This window comes from Schistocerca nitens, chromosome 1 (genome assembly GCF_023898315.1).
Source record: "Schistocerca nitens isolate TAMUIC-IGC-003100 chromosome 1, iqSchNite1.1, whole genome shotgun sequence".
NCBI lineage: Eukaryota > Metazoa > Arthropoda > Insecta > Orthoptera > Acrididae > Schistocerca > Schistocerca nitens.
The window spans coordinates 519,550,801-519,567,160 of record NC_064614.1 but is presented as its reverse complement, the minus strand read 5'-3'; the positions used below and the strand labels follow the sequence as shown (position 1 = coordinate 519,567,160).

At 41.2% G+C, this 16,360-nt stretch overlaps 1 protein-coding gene across 1 annotated transcript in view; it reads right to left on the bottom strand.

The window, feature by feature from the left end:
• Nucleotides 1–9,196, bottom strand: part of LOC126236203 (mite allergen Der p 3-like) — a 44,271-nt gene extending 35,075 nt beyond the window's left edge. Inside the window, exons 1-2 of the mRNA XM_049945317.1 lie at nucleotides 9,094–9,196; nucleotides 4,674–4,827 (exon numbers count right to left, since the gene is read on the bottom strand). Of these exons, the coding sequence (XP_049801274.1) occupies nucleotides 4,674–4,827; nucleotides 9,094–9,172 (233 nt within the window). The 5' untranslated portion in view covers nucleotides 9,173–9,196. The remainder of the gene's footprint in view (nucleotides 1–4,673; nucleotides 4,828–9,093) is intronic.
• Between the last annotated feature and the right edge of the window lie 7,164 nt (nucleotides 9,197–16,360).

Genomic DNA, 16,360 nt, shown 5'->3' with positions numbered 1-16,360 from the left:
CTTTCAGCGGTCTGCAAGAATCTTATTCATAATACTCCATTTTTCTATAGCGTGAATTTTTGGCAGATGTTTGAATTCATGTGGTTGGTAAAGGAAATAGCTCTTGAAAATTTCAGTCGAATCGTTTGAATTACATTGGACAATATTTGCCACAGCAGATGGATTGTAAACGATAAAATTTCCGTAGCCTGCAGACTTCCCAGACCTCAATCATTTGCATAATTTTATGTGGGCCCACGAAAAGAAAGACATTAAAAATGCAGCGATGCTTCAGTAATACGTCAGGGAGGTGTGCGAAACCATTAGATTTTACTGTCGCAATTTGGAAGGCGAAGTTTCGAGGCTGTAACATAGAAGGAAGTGCAGACAATCTTGTAGGTGGGGTAACCACAGCTATTAGCATTCATCTTGGGTATTAATAACCGCTTCAGCTGTATTTCGGTCCTTCATTACTGTACCACTTCCGGTTTCGTGGTTAAAGCCACACCTTCGGGTGACATTTGATTAAAACATTAGAGCGGGAAAATTCGGTATCTTTTTTCCTAACATTCGTTGTCTGTCAGAACAAAACACCGCTTAAAGGCGGTTCCAAATTCCAGTATAGTGGATGGGTCCAAAACATATCGTACCATAATGATCGCTTCCCCGATCTACGTGGAACTACGTACCGTATTGGAGTTTGGCAGCTCTTTATCCATGATTACCGTTTTTTAGTGGTGTTTGGAAAAAATTTTACGAGCTTTTCGACTCTAATGTTTTAATCATATGGCGACTAAAGATGTGGCTTTAACGCCACGAAACCGGTACTGGTACAGTAATAAAGGACGAAAATACCGCTGAAGCGGTTATTTAAACCCAAGGTTGAAGAAAGTGTTCTGAGGCTTCCAGTTGCCTGAAGTGGTTAGAATGCCAGGAGCATCGACCAGCTAATCTCCGGCAGTGACTGGTTATAGGCCGTTGGTACCACAAGCTCTTATTTACGCTAGCTGCCGGCTGTGACCTCACTGGTTCCTACGATGTCACCATGAATGGTCACACGTTGCCTCCGCGTTCGATGCGCCCGTTCCCACCCCACCGAGCTGAGTTCAAGGGTACCACCTCTACTGACAGTGTTGTCAGTGGTCTTTATTCCAACGGATTTATAAATTACAGAGTCCCAGAAGCTGCTAATGCCAACCACTTAAGAGGTGTCGATGAATTAAGTCTTGTGATCTTTTCCTAGAGCATGCTCTCCTAAAGCAGGCTCTTCGATGTAGCACAGGCAATAAAACCCCTCTCACTCCTTCCTGCTTTGTTCTACAGTGCGCACTGTTTGTCCGATGAAAGGCAGATAGCGTGCGCAGGATATTTTTTAAACACCTATTACCAAAAGCTGCCGCGTCTTTAACTGGATACAGAAATTACCAAATTTTCCGAGGAGACTTGAAGAGCGATTTTGTTTTACGTCTTTTCGGCAGGAGGCTTGTCTTACCCGACATGGGGCCACAGACTGGCAAAACTGCTCAAGTGTTTCCCTGCTATTCGTCGGTGGCCTTACTACAGTTGTTATTTGAGATCACTTCATTTGGTGATCGTTAAGAAACTTGCGTAGCTGCCTCACCTCATGGGGAAGGTCATTGGCGTCCAACATCGACCTGGCACGATGTACCAACGTTTGCATCACATTGCACTCCTGTGGCTACTTACTATACAAATTGTAGGGTTAACTTACTAAGCAAGTATATTTAGATGTCAGATAGGGCTGGGAGACCTAATCGTGTAGTAGAAAAAACTAATGTAGAACGTCAGAACTAAGAGAAATAACGGAAAGCGTTCCAAACAGTTTGTAGTGGTGTCATCATGATACAATCCCCTGTTCGAAGCTCTCCCCTGTTCCCATTCGACCTCACCATGTGTAACAGACCACGGGTGTACACATTCCGCTTTCAACCTGCCCATACATGTCGGTTAGTCAGACAGGCAAGCTGCCGTAAGTAATCAGCGGAATGGGCGGGTTGCTTTACTCCTATCCAAGACAAGCTAAGTCATGCTATCCTGGATAAAGGAGTCTTGCTTGTCTGCCCATCTTCCCGCTGTGCTTCGGTATGCAGCAGTTTATTCTGTACGCTTTCACTGTAGCGTCATGAGTAGGGTTCGTAAGATGATTAAAATATCCCAGTATCATAAAACGAGGCTCAATGAGATATCTATTTATTTCGGTTCATTGAAGGCCAGAAAGTGGTTGATTTACTTTTTCCCCCTTTTCGACGTATATTGGGCTTATTTATTTATTTCTCTTCTCTTCCTCTTCACTTCTGTGCAACTTTACCATTTTTCGACTTGTACCGGCTATTCTCAATTCGAACCATCATTAGGTCACCTCTAATACATATTTTCTGTAGTAATGAGAGCCATCTCCGAAGGTCGAAATCCTTTGCACCAAAAATCCTGAAGATGTCTGTTACACAGCAATGGTTTTCGACGTATAGTTTCTGTAACCTTAGTTTTCCAGCCAAACATGACACCAGTTACACGAATTTTAATTACTTTTTCATGGATGTATATTGTGGGTTCTCTGAATTCACTCCAAGTGGGCAAAACGCATTTTAGGAAACGCAAAGTTCGTTTATCAATATTATTATGTTAATCTAAATAGTACGCTTCTGAAAGAAAAAGGTTTTCTTTCAAACAAAGCTTTCTTAACACTATGATCCATACCACCAGACTGAGATTTTTAATATCCACTGAGCCATATGTTTTCCTATTTCAATCAACGTTTGCGCTAAATCTGAAAAGCCTATACACTGCTAAATGGCCTCAGTTCCTTAGCACACATTTGTCAACTACTAAGTCCTTGTCCTCTTTCAAAGTATTTGTGTAGTGAGAAATGTCTTAACATGCTTGAGATTCCCGAATGGGTGCTTGAGAACTTTTTACACAGTTTTCATTGCGAGACACCTACCGATTTATCTGAAGTTGCTTCATAAACACAGGACAACTTTTCACTTGTTGGAGTTGCGCTCTGTTGCGTGAGTCACCTGACGTTACCGCTGGATATATTTCGTAAACCACATCAAATACTGACGAATCGATTCCACAGACCGAACGTGAGGAGAGGGGCTTGTGTAATTGTTTAATACAAACCATACAAAAATGCACGGAAGTATGTTTTTTATACAAACCTACGTTTTTTTAAATGGAACCACGTTAGTTTTGTTAGCACATCTGAACATATAAACAAATACGTAATCAGTGCCGTTTGTTGCATTGTAAAATGTTAATTACATCCGGAGATATTGTAATCTAAAGTTGACGCTTGAGTACCACTCCTCCGCTGTTCGATCATGTCTATCGGAGAACACTGCAACATTCATCGCGTTTCTACAGAATGATCTGCCAACGTTGCTCGAAAATGTCCCACTGGAAACGCGTCGACGTATGTGGTATCAGCATGATGGTGCACCTGCACATTCCGCAATTAACACTAGGCTGACCCTTGACAGGATGTTCGACGGGCGTTTCATAGGACGTGGAGGACGCATAAATTGGCCAGCCCGTTCTCATGATCTTACACCTCTGGACTTCTTTCTGTGGGGTACGTTAAGGGAGAATGTGTACCGTGATGTGCCTAGAACCCCAGAGGATATGAAACAACGTATTGTGGCAGCCTGCGGCGACATTACACCAGAGGTACTGCGGCGTGTACGACATTCAATACGCCAGAGATTGCAATTGTGTGCAGCAAATGATGGCCACCACATTGAACATCTATTGGCCTGACCTGTCGGGACACACTCTATTCCACTCCGTAATTGAAAACGGAAACCATGTGTGTACGTGTACCTCAGCTCTCATGGTAATGGACATGTGCGTCAGTGAAAAAGACCAATAAAAAGGTGTTAGCATGTGGACGTAATGTGCTGTTCCAGTCTCTTCTGTACCTAAGGTCCATCACCGTTCTCTTCGGATCACTATGTAATTCGGTGCTCTCCGATACACACGATCGAACAGCGGAGGAGTGGTACTCAAGCGTCAACTTTACGTTACAATATCTCCGGATGTAATTAACATTTTACAATGCAACAAACGGCACTGATTACGTATTTGTTTATATGTTCAGATGTGCTAACAAAACTAACGTGGTTCCATTTAAAAAAAAACGTAGGTTTGTGTTAAAAAACATACTTACGTGCATTTTTTATGGTTTGTATTAACCAATTACACTAGCCCCTCTCCTCACGTTCGGTCTGTGGAACCGATTCGTCAGTATTTGATGTGGTTTACGAAATATATCTAGCGGTAATGTTAGGTGACTCACCCTGTATATTCCACAATTCTTAAATTCTCCTCATTCTTCTGCCAAGTTTGTTTGTTCATTTTTGTGTTCCCACCGTTATCATTAATGAGCTGCAGTGAAACCACCTACTACCTGGCTAGTCCCGTTGCACTGATAGCGCAACCTGTTGTCAGCTGCAGCAAGCTAGCGGTAACCGAAGTTGCCCTGCTTTAACCACTGCGCTTCAGTGCACAAAGTGTACTCGTGTGTCTCCGTTTCAGCAGGTTTAGCTGCCTTAATTGCTGCAGTGGTGATAGTGGCAGGCAGGCTGGAACACGAATTTGTACACCTCCGATACACACACACACGCACACACCGACACACACACACGTGCTCTCACAGACGGTGGGGTGCTTACTCGACGTCGACGCAGTGCGCGGCGGTGAGCAGCCACTGCTCGTCGAGTACGTTGGCGCCGCAGTTGTGGCTCTCGTCCACCTGCAGCGACACGATGGCCGGGAACTCGCCTGGAGCTGCGTCCTCGCCGCCTACTATGCGGTCCTCTGGCAAACCTGCGCAGTCACCATTGAGCGCATATCAGTAACCAATTCTCGCAACGAACTGCAGGTGCTAGTGTTACACCAAGTGCAACAGGTCGTAAACTGGCTTGCGGAATGTAAATGTAGATGAACATCTAGACATGAGTGATTTCTATGAAAAGCCTTAGTAGTCTTTTCACGTGAGTATGTGAATTCACACAATGCTACATATGCAGTACAATTTTAGCTTACTCTACGAAAATTTTACTGATGGAGAAAAATTACAGGAAAAAATAATTGGCTACTATTATCTACTGAAATAATGGTTATTACCAATAATTTTTTCTCCCAGAAGGATTGCCTATCTTCCGCGTGGTCGAATATTTCATTTGAAAAATAATAATGTGTGGAAGGTCTCACCTATGGAGAAATCATTTCAAATAGCATGGGTTCATTCTGATAAAGACACGTCAAAAGATAAGAAAAAAAAACGGTTAGCCAATATGTACAATCGACGTAGATAAGGGGCCACTCAGGAATAATATCCATTTAGCATGAAAGCTAGTAAAAAGTGTAATGGACATGCCACGAACATGTAGTTTTAATATAACATGAATTGAAATTAACATGTCATTAAAATACGTGGATTTCAAGCGTCGGACTACAGGTTAAATGAATCTAAAATCTTGAATTAGCACGAGCATTCCGCACATTCCTCGTGTTCTACCATTCCCAGACAAAATGGGCATTAGATAGCGCGACAGTATGTATTTCAATCGTAATTCCTCATAAGTGGCTTCTAACCATAGTGCGTGCCTACGGAGTATCGTGTCAGTTGTGCGTCTAGATTCGTGATTTCCAGCCAGAAGAAGAGTAACTGATGGAAAGTCATCACGTAAACCATATGTGATAACTGACGTTCCCCAAGGAAATGCTATTGGTCATTTGCTGCTCGTAATCGATGTGACAGATACATAAGACAATATAAGTAGTCTGCTGAGACTGTTAAAAATGATGCTGTCATTTACTGTCTAGTAAAATTATCAGAAGATCAAAAGCAATTGCAAAATGATTTCGACAAGATATCTGTATGTTGTTAAATATGATTATTGACCCTAAATAATGAAAAGTGTGACATTATCCTTACGAGTACCGAAAGGAGTGCGTTACATTTTTGTTTCACATTGAAACACACAAATCTAAAGGCTATCAATTTAACCAAACGCTCAAGGATTACAGTTATGATTAACTGAAATTGGAACGGTCTCAAAGATAATATTGTAGGGAAAGCGAACCAAAACTGAATTTTATTCGCAGAAGACTTAAAAGATATAACAGGTCTACTAAAGAGACAGCCTATACTACCCTTGTCCGCCCTCTTCTAGAGTACTGCAGCACGGTATGAGATCCGCATCAGATAGGATTGACGGAGGACATCGAAAACCTTCATAGAAGGGCAGCTCGTTATGTATTGTTACGAAGTAGGGCAGAGAGTGTCACGGATATGATACATGTGTTGGTGTGTCAGTACTTAAAACAGAGACGTTTTTCGTTGCTGAAGAATCTTTTCACGAAATTCCAGTCGCCAGTTGGCTCCCCCGAATGCGATAATGCTTAGGTTGACGCCCACATACGTAAGACGGAATGAATATAATAAGAGATATCAAAGCTCACACAGGTAGATTTAAGTGTTCGTTTTTCTCAAGTGCGGTTTCAGAGTAGAAAGGTAGAGAAATAGTTTGAAGGTGGTTCGATGGACACTCTGCAGGGCCCTTTATTGTGAACTGCAGAGTAACCGCATAGATGTAGGTGTAATTTATTATGGCGAGTCGGTAAAAGACTTGGGTCATCACCCTGTTTCCAGTATGGGATGATAAGCAGCCATACACATTTGTCTCCAAGAGAGACCTAACAGCATTGGTACGTTGAGATTTAAAAACACTGTATGCTCTGAATGTCAAGAATAGACACTGGTGCATACCCCCCAGTTGCCTACATAGGGACGAGTCGGGATGGAAGCGAACAGGTGCGAATGCACTGTGCACTTACTGCAGATCACGCAAATATCTGCATGCGCGTTGCGCGGCGTGGGTAAGGTGAGGAAGCTTACTTCGTTAGCAGGGTGCCCTCCAGCACGACACTGTCACCTCCAGTTTCAGTCTCCGGAGATGAAAATGAACACTGCAGTATCTCAGTGTCCCTTCGATGTGTCTCACTGTAATTGTAAAGTATTAATCCTCGCAGACCTGTTAAGTACCAATCTCGGCATTTTTCATGTTAACCGTAGGTGAAAGACGTGTAAAGTGACGGACAATAGTCCTACAACTAAGTGGGAAGCCGTAGACTGGCGCTTGTGCACTGAGCCAAGTTTTTATTTATGAACGAGCTACGCTAAAAACGCCGTAGTACATGAATAATATTTGTTCCGATCACTATTAAAGCTGCATTTCTTTTCTATTTTCCCGTACCGGTATTTAAAGAGCACGTGCACGTCTGGTACCAAAGATTCTTCAGAGGGTCCTGATGACTGATTGTTCGTCGTGGCCTCGTCTTCAGCCCAGCTGAAAGCAAGCAGTCATCAGGACCGCTTGAAGATGGCAACAATTCTGTTTGCCGAAATATCGCACCATTTGGACGGCGACATCCGGCTGAATGCCTGAGAACATTTCAAAACTCATAAATATTGCCCGGTTTTCTGTCATGGATATTTCGTAGCACATTTGATTTTCCTGAAGGTGACATGCAATTCCTATAGCTGGTGGTTATGCCATTTCGGAAGTGTTGTAAATATTATATACGTTTGCTGTTTATTCTCAGTCGTTACCCATAGCCATTATTCTTCTCCAACGAGTCGTTATGTATTTCTGTTAAGCCTCCATACTGTTCTTGAATTAAAATGTCACATAATTGAGTATTACTAATTTAAATATCTTTGTTCACAATACACGCAAAAAATAGACAATCAACAGTTTTGACTAATAAAAAACCATCATTAGATCTAAAGTAGAAAAAGAAAAATTGCTTTTCAGGTTTATACGTTTGCAGATATAATGTAACACTGATGCTCCAGTTATAAATTCATTATCCAGAAAGCAAATCCGACATACATTGCCGAGCAGCAGCTTAACGTTTTTCATAAGGTTATTGCGTGTGGCCACTCACGTCCACCGATAGTAGGTGATCTTGGCTACCAGCCACACTAACAGGCACGCCTGTACTGTGTGAACACTGCACGGGTACAACGCAGCGGGACTACTAAACTGATGGTTAGAGGGCGCTAACAGCCACTGACGTATATTTACTGATGACTAGTACTGATAAACATTCAGTTGCTTAGCTGTTACATTTTCAGATTGTTTCCAGCCTATTTTACCCTTTCAAGATCGAGTAATACTTTGTAAAATGTAATTGAAGACTCTTCTTTTCCACACACACAGTTTCCAAGTAAACTTACTTGTTACTATACAGATGAGAATCGTAGCTATTTCACATCTACTTCTCACAGTCTTTGAAATTAAATCAAATTATTCATCGTTACTTTACTGAAATGTCAGATTCGAACCAGAGACAGTGTAACATTTGTCTCACAACTTATGTTGTTAACTCTAGTCGTCTCGAATCCTGTAATGCAATAACTAACATATATTCGTCTAAGAGCTTCGAAATGTCAATCACCCAAGTGCAATGTGGTACACGTAAGGTATTTATCAGGTTTATGTACAGAAGCGTACAACTTTGAAAATAAAAATAAAAAAAGTAAATAAATGCATCCTGCAGATAGATGTTTGCTGGCGACAATTCAGATAACGGGCTGTCGCTATTTGACTATCACCTATTCAAAAACCACGTTTACGTTCATCTACGGTAAATGACTAAAGACAGTTACTGTTTACAACGTTAAATTCAAAATACATGAGGGCAATCCATATGTTTATGTGACTATGAACTTACTGGAAGGACGACATGTGCATATTTCTGATGGCAGGTCATTTGACAATGGGCACCTCGACCAAAATAAGACGATCTAAGCTGTGGGATTGGCTGTAATAGATGGACCGGGTAGAAAAGTCCTTAAGAAAATATTCTGTGGAAGGTAAGATTCCATACAGAGAGCTAGGCGATTCCCTGAAAAGTTGTATATTATTAAAACGTACAATTGTTGTGAAATCAACCTGGAACTTTTACCCCAGAGGATAGAGGAGGAACTAGGGACTATTAAAGCCACCTACCGAGTTGCTTCTAACAGCTAACTTAGTAATCTTGTTCATTGTCGTCAATGTAATTAGTGTGAAAACTTACCAAACACTACTGAGACGGCTAGGCAGAGGCAAAATAGCAGAGCCATGTTGATCTTAACGCCGGAAGACGTTAACTGCATTGACGACGTTCTGTTCTAGATATGTGCGGTGATATATAACACTCCACACTGATAAGATATCAGTTAGCACAAATTATTACCAGTAACTGGCACACGTCCAGATAGATGATAAGTTTTGCAGGCACTAAAGTCTCTCTGCTGTCCTTCCACATTGTGCGAGATTTATTGCCTTGTAATGCACCTGTTCGCTTAGTCACAGAATTTTTAACTGGAAATCGAGTGGCTGTATAGATGCATGTACATTTCTGGTATTTTAATCTGTTTGAGTCTCAAAAATGTCTTGCCAGAAATTTCATGAAAAAACGTAAGGTTTTTTATATTGTCATGAATGAAGTATGCTTAGCAGAAAATTTGGATCGGTTTATAAAATAACGTTACAACCGTCTTATTTTTTAACATCTTCCGGTAGCTTTCTTCAATAGTATGTCAGTCGCAAAAAAAAGGTGTAAATGACGTGGGCTTCCGGATGTTGAATGGATGGGAGCTCTCTCTCTAAGTTTTTCTTTGATGTTTGTGCATCACAGACTTCGATTCATCTAAGAAAAGACCTATTTATTGATCATGAATTTGGTCTACATTAGAAAAGTTTCTAGGTCGTTGTCGCAACAGATGAGTTCCAATAATTAAACAGCATTACTGATGTAATCGACTTTCCCTTGAAGAGTGAATTATAAACGCGCTTTTCCAAGTCTTGTAAATTAAAGCATTAGGGAGAAGAGTGACTATTGCTTAAGAGCATTGTTAACGCCATGGTACCGAAATGAAAGTCACATTTCATTGGACATATATGTAACCACTAGACTTGGCCACTGTTTCTATGTTTCGATACGTGGAACTGTTTCAGTGTTTCGGAACAGCTGTGGTTCACTGTTTCGAAACAGTGGTGTTTCATTCCGCCCCTGTCTCGGATAACCGGACCAGATTCGATCTCAAGCCAGACACAGAAACTGTATCGTTGTTTCAAAATAAGGCTGTTTCAGTCCACCTGTGCTTGGAACGGACTAAATGTATCGAAACAGTGTTGTTTCATTCCGCTCTGTGTCGGACGAGATTCGGGCTCGGCACAGGTACTAAAAGACAACATACCACTTCATGAAACACTTTCAAGAGTGTCGAAATTTTTTTGACAAGCAATAGCATGAAGCTTAAGATATCCGAAAATAAAGCTTCGTTTCTAGCTGACTGTCCTATTCCGTAATGGCGTAACATCTGCTTTATAAACACTAACCAAACAATAAAACAACGAATACTATTCACATTCAAAATAATAAATATGTGAAAATCATTCAGTTAAATTACTTTTTTTAAACCAACGCTTCTCTGTTCATGTACAGCAATCATATTTAGAAACGCAAGTAAGTCCACAACGTTTTGAATAAAAAAAGGCGTAGAGTGACCGTTATTAGACATATACATAAATTTGATGTAGGTATAACTGCAAGTAATCTGTTTGACATATCACTGATAGTGTAATGATGAACGGGAAGGGCAGGGAAACATGGTGAATGTATAGTAACGATTCGAAACACCTTGAAAGACAAAATTTTTTTTGTTATATATTCGAATTATTTGGCGTTATTTGTGAGTCTATAGTCACTGTACCTATTATCCACAAATATTCCCTTTGTGTGCATGGAAATTAGCAGGATGGGTATATTACCCATACTAAGGGAATGTGGGAATCCCAGTAGCATATACGTTGTTTCTGCAGTTTGCTCCCACCTCCAGTTCCGTTCGTGGTGGTTCTTCTGTCTTCAGCTATGGCTGTCCTCAGCCAATTGAAAAGTATGAAAGTCACACGATACGAAAGCAGCGCATTTGCTGCAGGAAATACGAAACTGCCAAGACCCCTAAGTGATAGTTTCATACTTTCTGCGACATGATTAGCGCTCTCGCACCTCATTTGTGTTTATATGGACATACTTATACAGCAGACATTCAAGACGATAAAATGTGTTTATTAGATTACAAAACACGAACTGTTTCGAACAGCGTATCGAAACATTACATTGTACTTTCTGTTTCGAAACAATTACGTGTTTCAGTTTACCCATCTCTAGTAACCACGGAGTATTGTAGCGCGGCGAATTATTAATCCCAATAGTAGTATAAACTGCCTGCGAGAATCGGACGTCCGTGCTACGGACGCATCTTTCTGAAATAAGTAACCAAATATGTATATTTGAAGACTCTGTGTGAAGTGATTACGGAGATCGGACGTGTTTTATGTTGGAGAGATTTTGCTATTGTTGTGCGACACTATTAAGCTCAATTGTGAATGTTTAGTTAGTCGATGGCAAAAGAAACAAATTCATGAAGATAATACACATTCAAAGTGTGTATTTATTAATTTATAATATATTTGATAAACATTCTTCAGATATCAATTGACGTAGATCGATCGGAGGTGCAGTGTGGAATGATAGTGCCTGCATCTTCTCACGATCAATATTCTTCGAGAGAATATGTCAGAAGCAATAAACGTTTCGCTGATAAAAAAGTTATACACATCAATCCATACGCATCATACAACGTAGCACCTACTTGTGCCGAACGACCTTCGTAGCGAAATAAACATTTTAGAAATTTCTGGTGGAGCAGTTCCAACGAGGAGTATCAGCGAGATCGACGCTGCGGGACATATATCTAACTGTCCTGTGGTATTTAAAACCAAAGAGTTCCATTTGATGTGTTTTTCCTTTTGACACATCGACATTAAACACGTAACCAGTTTGTAGTTGTCATACACTTCTTTATTACAAACACATGCTGTTAATGAAACCAACACTAACAACAATTGTAATAAAAGGCACCTGCCCTACAGAACCGGCAGCAGGCCTCAGATTAAAAGATTAATGCATTTAAGTGCGATAGACACAGATCTTTCAAAATTTACTCAACCAATTTTCACTAATTAAACAATGTTCAAAAAACCACCATTAATCAGATTTAACTGACATAACTGAATGCTTCATGACTTACATAGAAACTGGCTTTCACATAACTCGTATCGAATTCTAAAACTGCTTCCAACAACTAAGACATTTTCCATGGACTGATCTTAAGCAATTGTAACAAATTAGTAGTATTATCAGATTAATACACTCAACTAAGCTTCCCTATAGTGTTACCTACAGGTACGAGGTTCACATACAGTTCATCCTCATAATATAATAATAGCATATTAAACAGTCTTAAAATGGAGCCGTTTCAATTTTATGTTGAAAATTATTGATGGACGCGAGCAGACCGAAAGGTTCTACCAGATATAGGAAATTCACGGCCCGGAAGGTAAAGTAGAACTATACTCAACTTTAAGCCACAAGTAACTGGAACTGCAGAACACTAACAACGCAACCATAGACACCGATCCAGGTCCTTAAATTCCCTTCTTCCGCAGTGCTACCGCGATCGGAGTTTGCTCGCGTCGACCACTGCCAATTATCTGAAACACAACACATTAGCGGCACACAACATTCTGGTGCATCAGATACACAAAGCGTAACTGCCTAACTGGTTATGAATAAACCTTTAATTATACACGGCACAGATGAACCCAAGCAGAACTAACCTACGTGACCACTTGCCCAGTAACGGCTCTTAAAATTTGATTAGCCAATTCTCTAGAACAAACAAATAAAATAATAACATTGAAAAAGGAAATAGGGAAAAATATTTCGGCTTGCTCTTGAACATCAGGCACAGACTTACGTACTACTTGCCATGACCTCTAGCTACGCATTAAGCACAGCTTCATGTCTATTTGTTGTGCGTAGCTAGCACTCCCTTAAATACCGTCAACATATCAGGCGGTCAAACCAAATACAGTGAGAAGTAACTGAAACAATCAAGATAGTTTCCAGTGAACTCGGGTATTCAAACCGAGCGAGGTGGCGCAGTGGTAACACACTGGACTCGCATTCGGGAAGACGACGGTTCAATCCCGCGTCCGGTCATCCTGATTTAGGTTTTCCGTGATTTCCCTAAATCGCTCCAGACAAATGCTGGGATGGTTCCTTTGAAAGGGCATGGCCGACTTCCTTCTCCATCCTTACCTAATCCGATGAGACCGATGACCTCGCTGTTTGATCCCTTCCCCCAAAGAATCCAATCCAATCGGCTATTCAATTAACATGACAGAACACACCAAGGAACAATTGGAGGACTCCAGTTAATTCACTTTGAATAACGTGTAATGACGCGAAGGAAATCTGTCCTTCAAATCTCAAGGAAATCCCAATCACAGTCAGCAGCGTATCTGCATTCAAACGGCTAAACACGCCGCAGCAGTTGCCCACGCTCCTCCACCGTACTGACTCGGCCACTCGCCAGCGCCACACGTCACTGTCGCTCACAGAGCTGATACCCCAAACGCAAGCCCCAGCACAGCGCACGCGCCGCAGTTAAATAGCCATCCGTCAAAGGTGCGAAGAAGACAAGCAGGCATCGAAAATCGACTCACAACAATCGGGATTACAATCGATAGAGACTGACTCCAGCAGCGCACTAGCTTAATATTCTCTAACTTTTAAAAGACTGAAGCTAAAACCTAAATAAAACTACTGGAAATCATAACTAAAAATACAAAAAATAAATAAGAAGCAGAGAATTTTCTTAAACAAATTTCTAAAATAAATAAATAAATAAAATTAAAATATAATGAAAGGTACGTTTTACCACTACTAGTCATTTCCATTCCTGTTGCACTCGGAAATAGAGATGTGGGAAAACGACTGTCTATATGCCGCCGTACAAGCCCTAATTTCACTTAGTTGGAGGAAGCAGCATCGTTCTACAGTCAGCTGACAGATTTCCTCGAAAATAACGTCGCCTTCCCTCCAGGGATTCCCATTTGAGTTCTCGAAGCATCTCAGTAATCTTGCGTGTTGATGGAAAATTTTGCCACTCACATACCTGGGAAATTATGCTCGTATCTTAACACTCTGCAGGGGGCCACCATGTGGAGCGCTTTACCGAAATCTAAGAATATGAAATCTGCCTCTTGCCCTTCATCGACAGTTCGCGGGATATCATGCGAGAATAAGGCAAGCCGAGTTTCGCACGAGCGATGCTTTCTAAACCTGTACTGATCGTGGACAGGAGCTTTTCCTGCTGAAGGAACGTTATAATAATCGAACTGAAGGTTCGAGAATTCTGCCGCAATCCGATGTTAGAGATACTGGTCTGTAATTTATCCTTCTGATACACAGGAGTCACTTGCTCTTTTATCGAGTCGCTTGGAACTTTGCGCTGGGCGAGAGATTCGCGAAAGATGCAAGACAGGTAAGGGATCAGTTCCGTAGTGTACATTTTTTGACACCGAGCTGGGATTCTATCCGGGCTTGGATACTTATTTATTTCCAAATCTCTCACTTGCTTCTTTGCGTCAGGGATGCTTATTACTAAGTCCTCCATACCTGAGTCTGTGTGATGGTTAACGACGGTATGTTTGTACTATCATCTTGTGTGAACGATTGCTTAAATACAAAATTTAAAACTTGATTTTCCCTTTTTGCTATCTTCTGTTGCCACACCAGATTGGTTTCTATCTAGCGTTCATTTCCTGCAGAATGGCATCGATTTAGCTATAAATTTTCTTCTCTATGTGTAGTTGTTCGAAGTGTTATATTTTACTCTTTCTTACATTGCTAGCATTAAAGTGCTTCACCGAGAAGGATAGCAAATAACGAAATTTTACTTATTGTGCGCATACGGAACATCAACACTGCCAATCACGAATGTAGTGGTCAGCACGTTTGGTACGTAGGATAGGCAGACTCCCGACGCCGAGCCAGGCAGTGTGGTAATCCCGTTCAGCTTTACTATAGCCTTGCTTCTTACTTCCGCTATGTGAACTGTCCTCGGTTGTGTCCGGTGGCACTGGGACCAGGGTGTGTGGTAGATGCTTAAGGGACGGTCTAGGCAGCGAGTTCTGCCTCGCCAGCTCTGGCCGTTCTTGCCACAGAATGCCTCGGTGGCCTCCCTCTGCCCGCTTCTGCTCTGCTCTTGTGTCAAGTCGTGATGATGTTGCGGCGGCGCGATTCCTTCCGTCCCTTTACGCCTTCCCTGCACCTACCTGTGAACATTGTCTCAGCAGATCATCAGTAGGGAAGCCGAGTGAAACCTACTGTACTTCGACGTGAACTAGGCTGCAATTGAAGTCACTAATCTACGTTTCGGGAGAAAGTTTTCACACAAATGAAAGGTTGGAAATTTTGGCCTCAATTAACATATTCTGAAACTTAGGTGAACAAGTATCACTGCCAAGCCCGTGCTAGTCTTAATACAGTAACTCATAATCCCTTTCACTCACGTTAGCAACTTTATGGTGTTGCATTTCCCGAAAACGTAATAGCTACAAAAATACTGATTGTTTTTTATTTAGAATGCTCGCCAAATATTAAGTCTGTCGGTACCAAATGCAGTCACAGTTTTTAGCTACCGCCCTGCTCAATACGCCACGCGGAATATATGTCTTTTCTCGCCACAAAATTCACTAAAAAATTCCGAAATTTCTACACGCCCATCGTAATAATTATGCCGTCACTTTACCACACTTTTGATGTATGAAACACTGCTACATCCGGCAACTTATCATTTCCATCGGAGCTACTACTACACACGTCCGAACTGTTTCATGGCTAGGACCCGACTCCTCTCTAGAATACTCTACGTCTACCCTACCAGCAGAGAAAGGCGCGCGAAGAATATTGCTTTACCATTGGTCAGTTTACTCAACAGCCAATAGCAAAACAACATTCTCCCGCGTCAGTCCGCGCTTTTCATCAATAACCAATCGCAAAATAGTAAACCTAACGACTGCACTTTTTACCGACGTAATTATCTAATATGCTGTAGTTTTGCTTATGCATAAATTTATTTACTATTTTTATTTATACCTGAATTAACTTTCCCTTTATCATAAACTTACTTTACAAATCTATTCTACAAAAATCCCCTTTGTCCATATCCATACTTCTTCGAAATGTTCCCACACCAAATCCTACTACATAACCCGTTAAACAATTATCTTCATATTAACCTTAAACCACACTCACACATCATTCATCCTGCTAAAACATATTTATAACATTTTACATACACAAAAATACATAATAACACTTTATGAAAATACTAGAACAGTTTATGAAAAACATTCTATTACTTTAGTGCACTCTAGTGGGCACA